This window comes from Cyclopterus lumpus, chromosome 1 (assembly GCF_009769545.1).
Source record: "Cyclopterus lumpus isolate fCycLum1 chromosome 1, fCycLum1.pri, whole genome shotgun sequence".
Classification (NCBI taxonomy): domain Eukaryota; kingdom Metazoa; phylum Chordata; class Actinopteri; order Perciformes; family Cyclopteridae; genus Cyclopterus; species Cyclopterus lumpus.
Genome location: NC_046966.1, coordinates 23387504 through 23404851, shown reverse-complemented (window position 1 = coordinate 23404851; position 17348 = coordinate 23387504). Strand labels below are relative to the sequence as shown.

At 39.3% G+C, this 17348-nt stretch overlaps 2 protein-coding genes across 3 annotated transcripts in view; both read left to right on the top strand.

Annotated features, from left to right (window-relative positions):
* Positions 1 to 17348, top strand: part of LOC117732666 (E3 ubiquitin-protein ligase TRIM21-like) — a 703346-nt gene that overhangs the window by 506498 nt on the left and 179500 nt on the right. The window lies entirely within an intron of this gene.
* Positions 5195 to 17348, top strand: part of meis1a (Meis homeobox 1 a) — a 38025-nt gene continuing 25871 nt past the window's right edge. Inside the window, exons 1-7 of the mRNA XM_034544384.1 lie at positions 5195 to 5206; positions 8002 to 8234; positions 10587 to 10728; positions 11240 to 11290; positions 11396 to 11446; positions 11963 to 12109; positions 15605 to 15716. Coding sequence (XP_034400275.1) covers positions 5195 to 5206; positions 8002 to 8234; positions 10587 to 10728; positions 11240 to 11290; positions 11396 to 11446; positions 11963 to 12109; positions 15605 to 15716 — 748 coding nt within the window. The remainder of the gene's footprint in view (positions 5207 to 8001; positions 8235 to 10586; positions 10729 to 11239; positions 11291 to 11395; positions 11447 to 11962; positions 12110 to 15604; positions 15717 to 17348) is intronic.

The following is a 17348-nucleotide window of genomic DNA, read 5'->3' as shown; positions in this document are numbered from 1 at the left end:
CGAAAATGGTGCGCTGGTATCGGTGAGGATGGCCCCGGACGAGCCCCATCTCCTCCTTACTCCATGTTGGATTCAGTGAGCGCAGAGCGGAGCGAGGAAGAGGAGGAGGAGGTGGAGGAGGAGGAGGAGGAGGAGGAGGAGGAGGGGAGGGGAGACTGTGACGTCAGACCCGAAGGACTGCAGAGTCACGTGCTTTTACCATATAATAATAATAATCATAACAATAATTATTTACAAATGCCACACGTGTATGTGTTAGTCATGTATTTATAGCACGAGCCAATAGACCTGCAGATAATGTTTGAATAGCTTTTGTAATTTTAATATTTGTATTATTTTATTAATTATATTTTTAATAAATAGCTTGTAAACTAGCAGTCGCAAATAGTCGTATTATATATGAGCAATTGAAATATAAATAAATAATAAAACTAGCTGTAGTAGTAATAATAGAAGTAGTAATTAGGGGAGTAAAGTGGTAGTAGCTGTAGTAGTATTGTGAGTAGTGGAGGTGGTATCAGTACTATTAGTAGTTGTACTACAGTAGTGAACCTTTCTGGATGTGCATACACATTTTTTCTTTTGGGGTCGATGCTTTGCCTTTTGGCCCGTTACATTTGATAATTTTTTCTAAATATGTAAACTTTTCTCTTTACTTGTTGGGGTATAGGTGCGTCCTCAATGTTTTTGTTCAGGTAATTCAGCTATTTATTTATAAGCACCAAACTATTCTTCAAAATAAGAGCCCCGGTTTATGTTCCCTTCGGTGTGTTGTCGGCTGACCATCAGTAAAGACTTGCCACTGCGCTCCTTCTGTCACCTTTATTAACTCCTGTGTTTAAGTGACACCTTGTGGCAGAGCGACGCTACTGCAGCTGCACTTCACATCTGCTCCACAGCTGTTGTCTCGATGTTAACTTGATGGATAACTTGCACATGTTTTAGATTTCTTAGACCTTATTTAACTGTTTTTTTGTTTTGTTGGGTCTCACTTCATTTGGACATCCTGTCCGGTGATTTTAATGTGTCACTAATAAAATCAACTGACATTTTGGAGGTATTCAGTCGTGACAAAGCTGCAGAGTTAGAAACAGAGTCGAAGGTTCGAGTTTTCAGGGCGGATATGAAAACTCAAAAGATCATTTTCAAACTCCTAATTTTACCCACATGTGCAATGTTATCCTGCTGCATCCAGATGGTAAACTCATGTGGAGTTACTTGATGTCTGTCCTGCAGGAACGATGTCTGTCTTATCATTACTTAAGCATTACTAGTAATACGTTTGCATGTTTATATACATATAGATATGGGATCATTTTCTTTTTTAATAACATAAATGAATATTGTAAGAATGTAAACATGATGCAATGTAGGCTTTCATAAATGTAACTTGTGGATTCTTGCAATAAATTAAAGTAAAATTATACATTTCAGAAGTATTTATAAAAAAATTATATTGTGGTTGTTTTATGCTGGTTAGCTTTTTAAAATGTGGTTTAAATTATGTAAATCTTAACTTATTTTATATTTATGTAGCATTGTATCATTTACTTTTATTTTGAAGTTCTGTGTAGGAGGTGAAGCATCCTTTAGAGGCGGGACATCTGTGTGTCTACTTCTTATTGGATAATTGACAAATGGAAGCCATCTTGTGGTGTATATAAAGCTGTTGCTGCTACCTGCATTGTTAAACACCACGATGAAGAAGACTCTGAAGGGGATTCTGTTGGTGGCAAAACAGTGAGCATCCTTTTTTAATTTTAGCTGTAAGGTTCATAGCTAGCGCTAGCTGTCAGGGTCATAGCTAAAGTTAGCTGTAAGGCTCATAGCTAACATTAGTTGTCAGGGTCATAGCTAACGTTAGCTGTATGGCTCATTGCTAACGTTAGCTGTCAGACTCATAGCTAACGTTAGCAGTCAGGGTCATAGCTAAAGCTAGCTGTAAGGCTCATAGCTAACGCTAGCTGTCAGACTCATAGCTAAAGTTAGCAGTCAGGGTCATAGCTAAAGCTAGCTGTAAGGCTCATAGCTAACGCTAGCTGCCAGGATTGTAGCTCCATATATATATATATAAATCTAAATATATATATTTATATATATTACACATATATTACATACATATGCAAATACCGGCCCACCTCCATCACCAACCGGCCCTCCCTCCTGAAAGTTACCGAGCTGTGTGAGCCTACGGCTGCTGCAAAAGCTACTTGTGTAGTGAGGTAATAATAACACATGAGAATACTGATGTTGTTTCTTATTACCATGTGACTATAATGCACCTGGGCCGGCAGAGTTAGTTTAGGTTCTGTTACTTAACTTATTGTTTTGTTATGCACCTTCAACACCCCTACAGTAACTCCCCAGTCCGCCCCTACGAGACTGAAACTAATCAAATCTGTGTTTCAGTGCTTCTGATTCAGTGTTGAGCGGATGCAGTACTTTTTACAAACCACCAGATGTCGCTGTGGGGGTTTTGTTTTGCTTTTGAAGCCCCAAAGCTGTTTGGTGTAAATAGAAAAAGAGCCTCAAAGCTGCAGCCCATCACTATTGACTCACTTAAAGAGTCATTACTCAATGAATGAAGGAAGGATACTGTTGAGTATAAGATAATGCTATTAAAGAAATACGCTAGGGATTTAGTATTGCACTTTCATAAAGTTGACATGACATGAGGCAGATTTTAAAAATGTCTCACAAAAAATGTATACTGATATTAGTTAGTTTGATGTCTGAATCAACAACGAAAAATTACTGGATGTTGTTTGTTGTTTGCAGCTTCTAGAGGACATTTTTATATGTTGACATATTATTGTTGTCATGTTGAGTGTTTAAACTGTAATTATCCATGTTGGTTAATCACTTTCTAATTTACGGGTTTCTTTAGGCTTTTGTTTCAGATGAAACTGATTTTTTAAAGGAACAGGAAGTGAAAGAAACATTAAAGATGTTCTTGCAACACAGGGCTTAAAATAAGGAACTTTTATTATTTTCAAGTTTTCAGGTGGCTCTTCAGATCATCAGAGAAACCCCACCAATGCACCGGTTTAATTTTTTCATTATTAGCATTATTACACAAGCATTATTAAATGATTTATTAAGTCTTGATATAGTATTAATTCAAACGTATAAAACCTGTATAAAGGCAGCCAAATCACTGTTTATGGTTCTAAATATCATCTTTACAATAAGTTTAACATACTCTTAATATTTTTGAAGAAAATAATATATATATTTTAAAATAAATATTCCTATGGGATTTAAAGGGTAATTTTACACAAATTACAAAATTTAAAACATACTTTCTAATTTATTTCTAGCAATTAATGTTTTATTTGCTCCGATTTTAGATTTTTTTTTTTACGTTTGATTTCTTTAACATTCTTATTTGAACTTTTACGGTATTTTACTGTTATTACGGATTATAATCTGATTGATTTCTTGCTCAGGATCTCATGAATTTTTGCTGTATAGTTTTTAGATTAAGTATTTTTAAATCACCTCCCGATCCAACCGTGTTTGTGAAACATCTTTTTAAATGTGATTTAATAATAAACGAGGGCTCCGGCCGGCGTTGACGCTTCACGGACACTAGAGGGGGCGTGAGCACAAGAGTTCAAAGTGAACATCACTTTATTTTCTAACCCACATTTAAACTTTTACTTATTTTACAAACAGATTTATCTTCTTTTATTTAGAACAAGTTACTACATCACACAAGAGTAGAAGTTCTATTATTGTAAAAGGAAAAGGAAAAGGAATCGGTTAATAGACTTTAGGCTCTATATGCTATATATTATATATAATATATATATATATAATATATATATATATATATATTAGATATATAGAGAGAGAGAGAGCATATAGGCCTATATTTCCTATAGATGAATATTCTCGTATTATTTTATCAAAAATATAATAATGAAATTGCTTTCAATCATTTAAAAAGAGTTTTCAGTTCAGTGTGTTTTGCGTTGAAAAGGAAAATCAAAGGGCAAAAAGACATTTGTCTTTAATATTATCACTAATATTATTAATATTATTATTATTATTATTATGCGTTTATAGCTTGTTTACCGCAGAGAGTTTATTTCACTCTGGGCCATATAAACCCACCCAGGTGGCCCCTGTGCTGTGGGTCCCTGTTGACCTCCACTTCTGTTTATGCACCGTAAACATAATATATACTAAAATTAAAAAGGCCCCCAAACTTCTAACTTTGGGCTCCTCAATGCAGGTGTCGCCCCCCCCCCCCCCCCCCCCCCCCGCCTTATAACACATTTTCAGTTAATCAAATAACCACAAAATAAACTTATTTGTAAACCAGATGTCTTCGGCCCCGAAGGTTTTATTATTTTTACTTTTAAGTAGTTTATTCATATTGTGGCGTTGCATTTAAGGACTTGAGAAGTTCCAACAAAGTTGTTTCTGCAGTTGCAGTGGGTTCCTAAGTTCTCCTAGTTTTAGTCAGGATGAGACCCTTTTGTCCCCTCACGTTCCCTTTATCCAGTGCCCCTTCGCGGGGGCGCGCCTTGGCACTGTCTCGCGTTGGCTGCGGGGACGCGCACGCGAGCCTCTGCTCCTTTAAGTGGGGAAAAAGAAACTATTCACTCCCCTCGTCCCTCCCTCCCTCTCCTCACACCCCCGACGGCCTGCTCTGAGGGAGGAGGAAGCCGCTGCACCGGAGCTGCGATGGGGATTTGAACGCACCTCCGCGCAGAAGACAGCGCCGCACGGCCGGGCTCAGAGCGCAGCGGGCGGGTCCGCCTCTCACTTTGTCCACCCCTCCACCCCCCACCCCACCCCCCCACCCCCCCGCCACCTCCCGGTTTTTTGGATGTAACCTGATCGGATTTTGGCCTGTTGACTGAGCGCTTGGTTCGGGCGGTCGGTTTGTTTGCTCGGAGCTGGAGGCCGGGGAGCAGGACAGCGTCTGCCCGGGCTCGTGCTTCTGGTGGCGGAGCGTCGCCGTCGGTCGGTCGGTGTGTTCCCACGGAGAGCGGAGCGGAGCTCGCAGGGACCTGCTGCTGCTCTTGTGCGCGCGCGTGTGTGAGTGTGTGTGTGTGTGTGTGTGTGTGTGTTCCTCTTTTCTACACACGGGATTACCTGATTAACGCTCCGGTACCGGGGAGTTGGATGTGTGCGTTGCCCCGCAGGAGTCACCTGGAGTCCGGGCGGAGCGACGGGGCCGATGGCGCAACGGGTGCGTAAAAAGACACTTTAAAAAAAAAAAAAAAAAGAGAGCGCAGAGGTGATGGTGCGCGAGAGGCTCGAGTTTGATGATGAATACACTGAGTTTGGATTTGTGGAAAACTCTGAACCACTTGAAATATGAAAAACAACTCAGACGAAACTATTTAAACTATTCAACTAATCAATATATTAACCCACATTTGGACATTATATTTAATAACGTTGTTTTCTTACAGCTAAAATTATATTTACCGTTTTTCGCGAACTTTTGTAATGATTGAAACTTTCTCTCGTGCGTAAACATATAATTTAAACTTTGAAGATGAATTTAATAGTTTTTTTCCAATCAATAATATGACACAGTAATTATTAATAGAAATAAGCCATTATGTATTCGTGTTAACACATTAATAACAAATTAAAAAACTTCGTAAAACTGAAACCTTTTTAAATCAATAATAAAAGTGAAACAAATAACGGAGCTTTAATTAAATTAAATTCACTTTACACTCGGAGCTAAAGAGCGAATACAAAAATAAAAGATAATTTAGACAAACTAGAACTAAATCTTTTAAGGGATCTAAATATTTTAATGTTTGATCATAAAAGTTCTAGTGATTTGTAGAAATTCATTTCACGACGCATTTGTTCCTTTTTTTTGGATTTCATTGCCTCCAGGTTTAAATTATTTTTTTAGTCTGTAAACTGTATTTAAATGAACAAATCATTTAATTTAAATAAAAAACGTTCTTATTAAACTTGAAGCATTAGAGGAACCACTTCACTCCTTTAACTCGTATAAACACGCGCTTGTTAGCGGGGATCCGTCGCGCTCTGTCGGCCTTTGTGCTCCGGCCGCGGAGAGAACTACTAGAAATATATATAGAACTTTTTAAATTGTATTTGTTTATTAAATCTGTGTTTTTGAGCTCCATCGGCTCCGGTTAAATAAACGTGAACACATTTATAATATTACAACGTCGTGTTCACGCGGCCGTTTGTGGAGGTCAAAGTTTAAACGGTGTTTTATTGATCCGTGATCACTAATCCGATCACACGGAGACACACAGTGAGTTTCTGTTGGAGCTTTTTAGTTTTAAACATAGAAAGTTATGTTGTTGTGGGTTTTTTAACGTTAAATATTTGACTTATTCAAACTGATTTATAGTGGAAACCTGTTGCTGCTGCTCTGGAAAATAAAGTAAAAACAATATGGAAACAAACGGCAGAGATTATATAAATTATTTATTAGTTGAACTAAAATTCTAATTGATGTTTCGTCTTCTGGAAGTTAACAAAATAATACTTATACAGAGATTATATAAATAGATAAGCTTCTTTAAAGGAATAAAACTATCACTTTTTTGGGTTAAAATTACGTTTTCTTGTTGCTCCTGAGATCAAATATTTTAGTCTTTTTTTTTTTTTTAAACTAGTGTCAATTTAACCTTTTTAAGCATAAATGTCCTTTTTTAAAAGACAAAAGAAAGTGATAAACTTCAGTTTCTTCAATTAAAAAGCAAACTGACTTGCTAATATGCTAATATGTAGATAGCAATAAACAGTGTATACTACTATTGCTACGTATGTCTACATACATGTAGACATATAAACTGTGTGTAGCCATGAACACTCAACATTAAAATAGATCTTTTTTCATAACGTCTGAGTTTATAAAGTTTTTGAGAAAATCTACAAGAGTACGGACAACATGACTATAATTCTAAATAAATAACACCTGCACAGTGCAGTCTGATATTTAGAAGATTCATAATGTTTCTGTCAGAGACGTCTTGTTTTTTAGCTTGATTGTGTTTTTACATTCCACTGCATCATGTTTTTAAGTGTTCGTATTATTTTGTCCACCCCCTTTATAGAGAATTCCCCAGTGCAGAGACACTATCGTTTTAAAGTGTCAGTTTTTATTTAATTTTTTAAAGCAGAAGTACATTTTTTATTGTTTTTTTTTCAAAAGTTAAAAAACCCCTCTTAAAACAGTAAATAAACCACGGCTGGACATAATAATAGGAACACCTGCACGGTTTCAACTAATACAAAAAGTCCTGCATTCATTATTTTAGTTTAGCCTTTCAGAGACGTTTTAATTCCATTGTGTTAGACGTTAATGTCAGTTTGTGGATCTTTATGTGGAAAAGAAGGATAATTATTCCACTTCAAGAAGTTTCAGTGTATTTTATTTTGAAAAGCCCACTTTCTGAATTACTTACTTTATCATTTTATACAACGACATACTAATCTTTGATTTAAGATTCTGACTGGGTGTTTTTAATGCTTTTTTATTTATTTATTCCAAAGCATCAAACTATTAGTCACATTAGAGTAAATAAACAAGAGGGTGGACACAATAACAGGAACACCTGTAGCCTATAGTCGTTTATTTCTTTTGGACAGTGTTTGTGGCACAGAGTCTCTTTCTGGTCACCTTTAGGGGTTTTGTTCTAATACATTGCATTATATTGTTGTGTTAAAAGTATTTTCTTTTCAAAGCACACACCTCTGGGCCTTGAGTCTGGGTCTTTTTGTTTTTAGGAACAAAATTGGTCAAACTGGCATCTATTTTTTTTAACAGAGTTTTGTGTTTGTTGATGTAATTTTAAGACGTTTATTGAGGAAAAACGCTGCTTTTTAAAATTAAACATCGTCACCATGCACACAAGCATCTCCACATTTATTGTTCAAATCTATCTGCGTTTCGACCTCCCCCTTGAGGTCACCGAACGACGGCTCCTCCGTGGACGACTCTGGAGGTCAAAGGTCACCCGTCTCTTATCTCTTGTGTTTCAGTATGAAGACTTGGCCCACTACGGGCTGGAGGGCGGGGTGTACGGAGACCCGCACCACCATCACCACCACCACCACGCCGCCCGCTCTCTGCAGGCCGTGCACCTGGCGGCAGCCGCCGCCGCCGCCGCCGGTCCGTACCCTCCACACCAGTACGGCCAGTCCACCCACGCCAGCGGCGGAGTGGGCGCCACAGCCGTGGACGCCGTCAAGAGGGACAAAGACGCCATTTATGGGTACGATGAGTTTACAAAAGATCCGGACTGATGAGGACAACAAAACAAAAAAAAGCTCTTTCAGAACAGTTTTTCTTCTTTCTGTGAAAACAGTTTCTGGGTGTAGTTTCCTGTTTGATTTATCTGTTTAACTTCTCTCTGTTTGGGACCGAGCGGTTCCATTCCAGGCCGAGCTGAGCCAGACCAGCGTTATCTGTGTGTGTGTGTGTGTGTGTGTGTGTGTGTGTGTGTGTTAGTGTGATGAAGTGAGGCCCGACTGCTCGTTTGAGGTCAACACAAAAACAGACGTTTACTTGAGCGAAAGAAGCGGCGCCTCCGATGTTATGAAAAGTCCAGAATCAGTAAAAGAGCGGCGGGTATTAAAAGTTATTATGCAGAAAAAAGCCATTTATAAGCAAGTCAATATGCATTTGATTATATATGCTTTATTTATGGATCACATCCCTTTACAAAGACACTTAAATAGGCTTTATATAAAAGAAAGAAGCTTAAATATCAAACATTTTACGCAGCGGTATGACAATAAAGCTAATCATAATTTCACACACACACACTGTTCATAGGCCTGAGAAAAGCACCTTTAACGGCTCCTGATCTTATTCTTTAAAAAGGTCAGAAATATAAAAACCAATAGGAGGAACTTAAAATAAATTATTCGTTTAATGGGAAGCAAACAGAGTAATTTGAGTAATTTAATGGGTTACTGCCGGCCTGTATGATCTAATTGTAGGTTTTGTGTACAACAACTTTATCTGAAAAAGCAACTTTAACTACAGCTGTTAATTAATGTGAGGAAGTGTGGTAAGAAGTACATATTTTCCTCTAAAATGTATTATAATATAAGTATAAAGTGGCTTAAAATTGAACAGTAAAGATGCAGGTACTTACAAATTGTACATAAAAACAGTACTTACTTACTTAGTGGTAAATACTTACTTTTGACCCATGGTACTCAAACAGCTTTCTTTGTTTTATTAATGGAGGAATAACAACATGGAGCAAGTTTTCATGTAACAAAAAGCCACGGGCGCTTTCGTTCTTTCAATCTTTCTTTCTTTCTTTCCTTCTTTCTTTCTTTTTAGTTACTGGTATTATTTCAAACATCCTTTTTAAAAAAAGGCGCCATTAAGCTTTGCAACTTTTAACCCGGTCCCAATCTTAAAATATTAGATTGTGTACTTTGTTGACTGTTGGAGTTGCATTACAAACTTTATAAATTCGCCTTTTAATCGGCTGATTAATCTCTCTATTAAATGCATTCATTGTTTTGTCTCTAAAATGACAGAAAATACAGACAAATGCTAATTTACAAGATCATTATAGGTGCTCGTTGTTCCGGCAGAGCTCCGTAAACCTGTAAATATTCAGTTTATTATCATATAAAACAGATAAAAAACAACAAATCCTCACATTTGAGACGTGTAAAAAAAAAAACCCGAACGGAAATGCCGATAAATATTTCGGTTTCAGCTCTACTGGCTTTGTTTACGTGGAATAATCCGATTATGGCCAATAATGGGATTACTTCATTTAAGATGCTGCGTGCCTTGGCTACTGGGTTAAATCTGCTCTCGCTCCCTCAGTGTTTAATTGTAGCTTGACCTCAAACCAAAGCTGGTTTGGAGTTCCTCAGGGTTCGATTCTGGGGTCTTTTCATTGTGAAATACCACTAACAGCGTTTATGGTATCTCCTCTAATTTTGATGCTAATGACAATCGTCTGCACTCTTTTGATAAACCATTTTAATCTCGGTGTTAACACCAGATGGGACGTATGAATCTGAATGTTAAATATCTTACTTCAGCTAAACTGAAATGGAAGTTCTAACTGTTTATATTTTTTAAAAGGTTCCTTGTTTTTTAACATATAATTGAAGCCAAATAGCATTCAATCCAAGCTTGAATTGGTTATGACACTAAACTGCTTTCGTATCGTTTTTACCAACTTTAAACATGTGTCTAACTAATTATTAATTAAAACAATTACAAATAAATACAGTAAAAGTGTAATACATGCTTTTAACTACGCCAATGTTGTTTTTACCTTAGACTCATATGGTAAGAAACTACCAGGTCGCCACAGTAAAGGATATATTTATATTGTTGCTTTAACAAAGCGGTTCATTCATGCCCTTCATTTTTCATCCGCCCCAAAACATTGGAAGTAAACATTCTACTGAAGTAGAATGTAGTAAGCAAGGAAAAGAAGTATAATAACCTTTATGTTTTAGACAAACAATGTTCCATTCACCTGCATCGTATCGGGGGGTGAAAACAGAAATGTAAGGGATGGATTTCTCCAAACCAACAGGCTTTCTCACCTTAGTTTTATTTATTTTTTTAATTCTTTCAGACATCCTTTATTCCCTCTGCTCGCACTGATTTTTGAAAAATGTGAATTGGCGACGTGCACGCCGAGAGAGAGCGGCGTGGCCGGAGGAGACGTCTGCTCCTCGGACTCCTTCAACGAGGACATCGCCGTCTTCTCCAAACAGGTCAGAAACACAACATTTCATCCACAGGTCAGAAAGGGGGCGGGGCCGGGTTAACCCTCGAGAGGAGGGGGGGGGGGGGGGGGGTTTAACGGGAGATCTTAAACATCTACACTTGAGTAAATACGATCTAAATCAACTCGTTTGCAGAATATTTAACCTTTTTAGTTCCGTTATCATACATTTGTTAAAACATGTGACTCCGGTCTTTACAGGGGTTGTATAACGATGATAACGCATCACCATAAATATATTATACGAGTTTACAGTTGATTACACTTTCTCCTCGGCATTGAGAAGTTGCGTGTTTGGTCTGTGGAGTTCTTTCTTTTGGTAACGCTAGTTGACTTCTTGCTTCTTTTATATATGTTTTGTTGGTGCGCCCCCTGGAGGTTCGGAGAATAGCGCGCCCCGTCTGTGGAGGCCGGGGGCAACGGGGTCTCTCACGACAATAAACAGGGGCCACAGGGCAATTCTATGCGTTGTTAAATGATTGTAATACTTTTCTCTCTAGATCCGATCAGAAAGGCCTTTATTCTCATCAAATCCTGAGCTGGATAATTTGGTGAGATATTATTACTAAACTGTTATGATTGCAAAAACTGTTATGTTATAAAAGTGTTTATTTTTGTCTCGTTCGTGCATTATCATCCTTTTGTTTTTTGTGTAGATGGTACAGTCGATACAAGTGCTGCGCTTCCACCTCCTGGAGCTGGAGAAGGTCAGAGTTTTCTCAGTGACCTTTGACCTTTTACTCCTATACCCAAAACAATCATCTTATAATATTTCGATATCACTGTTGCGTTCCTGTAATTGTAGTCTTTATTTTGTTATAGACCCACATGCAGTACTCTTACCTATAGAAGCATAAATACCACAGTTCTACAATACTCTAAATTAAGGAAAGGTCCAGAATTCAAGTAAAAAGTAAAAGCCAAATATACTTAAAGTATTAAAAGTATTCATCTCTCGAAGTGTTATATTCTTATGATATATTGTATTGTCACGTTTTGGAACATGTAAGAACAGTGTAATGTTGTAGTTTGTAAAATAAGAGCCATTTGAGGTACTTTGTATATCAAATGTGTGTTTTTATATATATTTTGGTCTTTTATGGAACTTCTGATACTCCTGTAATGACTAGTTAAGTGTCAAATTGTACTCTAAATATAAATATAATATATAAAACATGTCCGACTGTTCAGAGGTTTAATCCCGGTACATAATTCACTTCCAGGTCCACGAGCTTTGCGATAACTTCTGCCATCGATACATCAGCTGCCTGAAAGGGAAAATGCCGATCGATCTGGTTATGGACGACAGAGACGGGAACAAATCGGACAGCGAGGACTTCATCAGGTCCTCGGGGAACAACATGGACCAGGTGAGCGTCCTGGAAACTGAGCCACGCCTACATATACTCTATACGCTGTATTCCAGCTCTTTATGTGTCATAGTTTACATTTTAGACAAATCATATTGTTACAGATGTCCTAAATTCAGGATTAACAATGTTTTCATATCCAGGTTCATTTAAAAGCACAGTTTTTATTATTGATTTTGCGGCATTAAAAAGTTAAACGATGTTACTGTTCTCTCATGACTTTAGTTTATTTTTACATAGTTTCACCCTCGGATACTGTAAATTGCGTTATTTAAAGATAAATTCCCAGATTTTTGTTGAGTGCCAATGAAAACACTCAATTTCTTTTCTTCAGAATAATAATAATAATAAGGATTGCAAGTTGTTATGACTGAAAAATGGAGCCAATGCAATGAACTCCATGAGAAAATGACTGTAAACATGAGTTTTTGGTCTCAATCTCTAGTTTCAAGTCTTCTTCAATGCAGCATGATGCTCATTTAGTAAATTATGGTCCGTATGGATTAGGGCGGGGCTACCTTGTGATTGACAGGTCGTTAACACAGACGTTGTCCACTCTGGGAGTCGTTAATTTTTTTTCCGTGTTACAGCTTTTCAGTGCGTTTCCTCCTTCGGCGTTCGGTTGTACTCGACTCCTTCCTCGCGTGTCGCTTACTTTGTTGCAAAAAAACCAAGATGGCGGCGTCTCGCAGGCTTCAAAACGTCACGGTGAATACGTCCACGTCTCTGAAACACTCGATGGTGAAAACCCGATGATTGGACAACGTCTTCAGCATCTCCGGCTGCATCGCGGCTAAGCCCCTGTGCCCCCTTGCTGCCGAGGAGCTTCCTAACTACCCCAGAGACCTCTGGGAGATGGATGCCTCCTTCCACAGAGGACGTGTTGGTGTTGGTCCCGGTTCAGGAGTTTCCTCAAAGTGCTCTTTCCAGTCGAGCTTTCCCTTCTGACGGTTTGCCAGAACCTCCTTGAGAACAAACAGAAGTCCTCCTCCGTGTAGCAAACTCCCCAAACTCCTGACGCACAACGCATTTTCTTTGCTTTGGCGACCGCCGACGCCGCAAAAGCTCTCCGGCCGCCATAACTAACACCGGGAGTCCAATAACTCAGATCGGGCAAACCCTCCCAGTTTCACGAGAGAAAACTTGAGGCCAATCGTCACTCGGATGAATGTAAGAATAACTCGATCCGCCGAGCCGCTGTCGGAGAAGCTGTTGGCAGAGATGGACCAAAAACTTGGAGTAACATTACATTTACTCAGACGGGGTAACCCGCATACAGACTCTCGTATAATCGAGGAGAAAACCAAGGTCTACATGGTCGTCTTCTCTTCCCCTCCGGACAAGGCAGAGCTATGAGTCTTTGTCCGGTGGCCTTTCTCGGACCTTTTTACCTCCAGAAACTAGCGCACAATGCAGGTTTCTCTTCTTTTTTCTTCTTCTTTTGGGACAAAAGAAACCTGCAAAACAAAAGCCGACGGACTCTTTTTTTTTCTTCCTGATGCCAGCGGACGATTGTGCTTTTCATTTTCTTTTTGTCTGGCGCGTCAACAATCGTTGACGATTGACGATGTCACGGTGTTTATTTTTGTATTTCCTACTTATTCAGTCTCTCTTTCAAACTGTCAAACAACAGTTGGTGATGGCTGGAACATTTGTTAATATAACAAAGACTTATTTTGAGTTTAATTGAAGTGTGTTGGTGGTGTCAGTGGTTTATTTAGACCAAACCAGTGATGGTGTGAACGGTAGAAACACGGACGAAGATGCTTCTGATGAGTTTATTTCCCATAAAACGACTGGAGTCAAGCTGTGAGGAGACCATACAAACTGTATGTTTTGCACGTTAGTAAATTATAATCCCTTTTTCATTTCATTAAATATTCACTTCAACGTACGTCACATTGGCATCGCGGCAGAAAAGGAGCGAAAAATTAGCGCGACTACCCGGATGCCGCGTTTCCACCGCTGTCGATTTGACACGCCGGATGTTTTTATTTCCTTTTTTTTTTTTTTTTAACACAGAACCATCTGAGAAGCCTTCATTGGAATTTTTTTTTTTTTAAAAAAAAGGCACTTTCAGAAAACTATTGGCATTTGAACCATCTGTCAATCAAACTCTTATACCGTCGCGAGGAGACCGAAAATCCTTCCGTCTCGTTCTTTGCTCTCGTTTCAGTGAGTAAATACTCTCCAGTTCTGACGCTATCGCAGCATCCACGCGAACCTCTTCGGGAGCCGCCATTGTTTGTTCGCCTCTCCGTGACGTCACACACACACACACACACACACACACACACCTTAAGCCACACCCTTAGCTGCCAGTAGCTCCTCAGATGATGCCCGGTGGAGATGGGGCCCGACACTCAGCAGCTTGTAGCCGCTGAGTGGCGACCTTCTCGTTCTCCAGGAAGCGCTCACGTCCGCCCGGCTCCTCTCATCCTGGACATCTCAGACAACAGCAGAAGCTCCAGCCCCTCCACCGGAGTTTGGTTCCAGACCCAGTGTTCTAGTATCAAGGAGAGCCCAGCTGTATCTAGCTGGTATCGCTCCACCTTCAGCACCAGGAGACGTTCCTTTGAGTCTATTTTGACTATTAAGACTATTTTTGTGGGCTGCAATCCGAGCGGCTCTGCAGGGTTTTTATTAACAATCTAATAATGGCGATGAAAAGTCGAGGTTGCGTCTGTTTCCCGAGGTTTTAAATCTGCTCCCAGCACCCACTTGTCAGCCCTTTTTAACCCTTTAATGACCCAGAGGTGTGATCTCCCGCGGCTTAGTGTCGGATGACCAGCAGCTCCACCCCGCTCGGGTTTCCATGTTCAAGCGCCTCCTTCGCCGTCGGATGGCACGCCGATAATCCTCCCGCTGCTCCTCGTTGTCGTTTTAAAGTCTCCGTCTTTGTTGCTGAGCAGAGCGCTCACAGAGGAGGTGTTTCTGCACCGATCACCTGTCACTCAAACAGAGTGGGGCGGGACAATGATGCTCTTAAGTAGGCGTCGCCGCTCCGAGTCCGATTCCCGAAAGAGATAAACAATGCTATTTATTAGATATTTTGCAAACACATTCAGTAGATAAGAGTTCAATAACATCTATTTATCCATTTTAAGTCTTACTGTAAACGTTTCATGTCACCATCCAACTATTTTCTGTTTATCATCTGAACGACTCGATAAATAATCAAATAAAACCAGATTAAAATTACTACTAATTATATTGAGTTTGGGAGCGTGAAAACCCGAAATCTGGATGAGTTTCTTTTTTTGTCTTTCATCCAACTTCGGGGCTTTTTTGCCGATCTTATGAGAAATTATAGAAACCGAAACCAAAAGGCAGTTTTGAACCAATAAGAAAGCTCGGTTGTCTCTGCATCACGAGCTCGGCGTTCCCACCGTTAACCTGAATGAAGCTCTGTTTTTATTACATTTGTGGTCACGCATCTGATCCGTGTCTCACTGCTTGTCCTCATTGTTCTTTTGGGTTTTTTTTTGGGTGCAGATTTCGTGGAGCAAAGATCCCGACGACGCGGCATCGATCCGGTCGGCCGGGACGCCGGGACCGTCCAGCGGTGGACACACGTCCTACAGCGGAGACAACAGCAGCGAACAAGGTGAGAAATATCCAGAGTCACGGTACTGAAGCCACGCTGTGAGAACATGTCACGCATGCAAGGCCTTACTGAAGTAAAACGTTTTATTATTTATTCTGGATTAATGTGTATGGTGCATTGTACCGCTGTAGATGCTTTTTTATCTCCTTTATTTAATCTACTTCAATGCATCACATTCTATAAGATCATGTGTGAGAACCTCGTGTCTCTGGAAAGAAAAAAAACTGTTTTCAGCTTTGTGACGAAGCATTTTTCCAGCCGCTTTTTTAAAAGAGTTTATTAATCTGAAGAAGTGGGAGGAGCTTATTAGAACATGAAGGAAACACGTCTTCATCCTTCAGTTCATCATGAGCATCCAACAACGTAGAAGTATGAAGTTGAAGTTGCATAAAATAGTACCTCTAAACAGTACGTGTGTGTGTGTGTGTGTGTGTGTGTGTGTGTGTGTGTGTGTGTGTGTGTGTGTGAGTTTATGAAGGGTGGCAGAGGTTCTCCGACATGTTGGAGTTGAGGCGAGTTTGAAAATAAAGGGAGACGGTGGAGAGAGGGAGGGAGAGAGAGAGTGAGAGTGATGAAGGCTGACAGACGATGTGAGCAACGAGTCGAGCTGGAAGAAAGAGAGCTTTATGTCCCAGAACACACACACACGCATGCACGCACACACACACACACACACACACACACACACACACACACACACACACACACACACACACACACACACACACACACACACACACACACACACACACACACACACACACGCACGCACACACACGCATACACACACGCACGCACATACACACACACGCGCGCGCAGAAGGGGAGGGGAAATAGAAATAACACAGCATGCCGTGAACACTCTCCCACTGAAACGGGCATTAACATAATTCATACATGTTCATATTTTACAGTGTAAATACACAAAAAGTATATTTAAACAAACGCAAACATGCAGTACACAAAGTACACAGTGTCGTATACGGAGTCGCACAAGAGACATTCACAACGTGTGTTTTCGTCTACTTTTACTTCAGTTTTGTTCTTTAAAAAAAAAAAAAAGTCAGGAATGAGAGAAAAATGCCTAAATATTCCCAAAATGTGGAAAATAAAAAACATGTGAAAAAAAAAAAATAACTCTTACAAATATTCACGTGTACAAATCCAACAAAGTCCTGAATCTTGTGCACACAAGATAATATCTGGGTCCCCTATACTGACAATAACTAATGTTGTATGTATAAGATGAGGAACATCCTCTTTAAGATGATGGCATTTATGCAAATAGGGTTTGAAATGGAGCGATTTGATTGGCTGTATGGAGATGAATCTTTGCAGACTAAATAATGAGAAAATAACAAAAATATATATATTTCTCCCTTTTGGTTAGGATAAAGCTGTTAACGTTTATATATATATATATATATATATATATATATATATATATATATATATACACACTTTGAGGGTTTTGAAGTCTTAGTTGGACAAAATGAGCCATTTGATGCCACATTTCTTTGGAACTTGTTTTTGGCTTCTCTTCACATTCTTCTGATGTTTTTACAGGCCAAACTATAATTTTCTTCATTAATCAGACAGATTAATTAATGACAATAATAACTAGTGGGAACC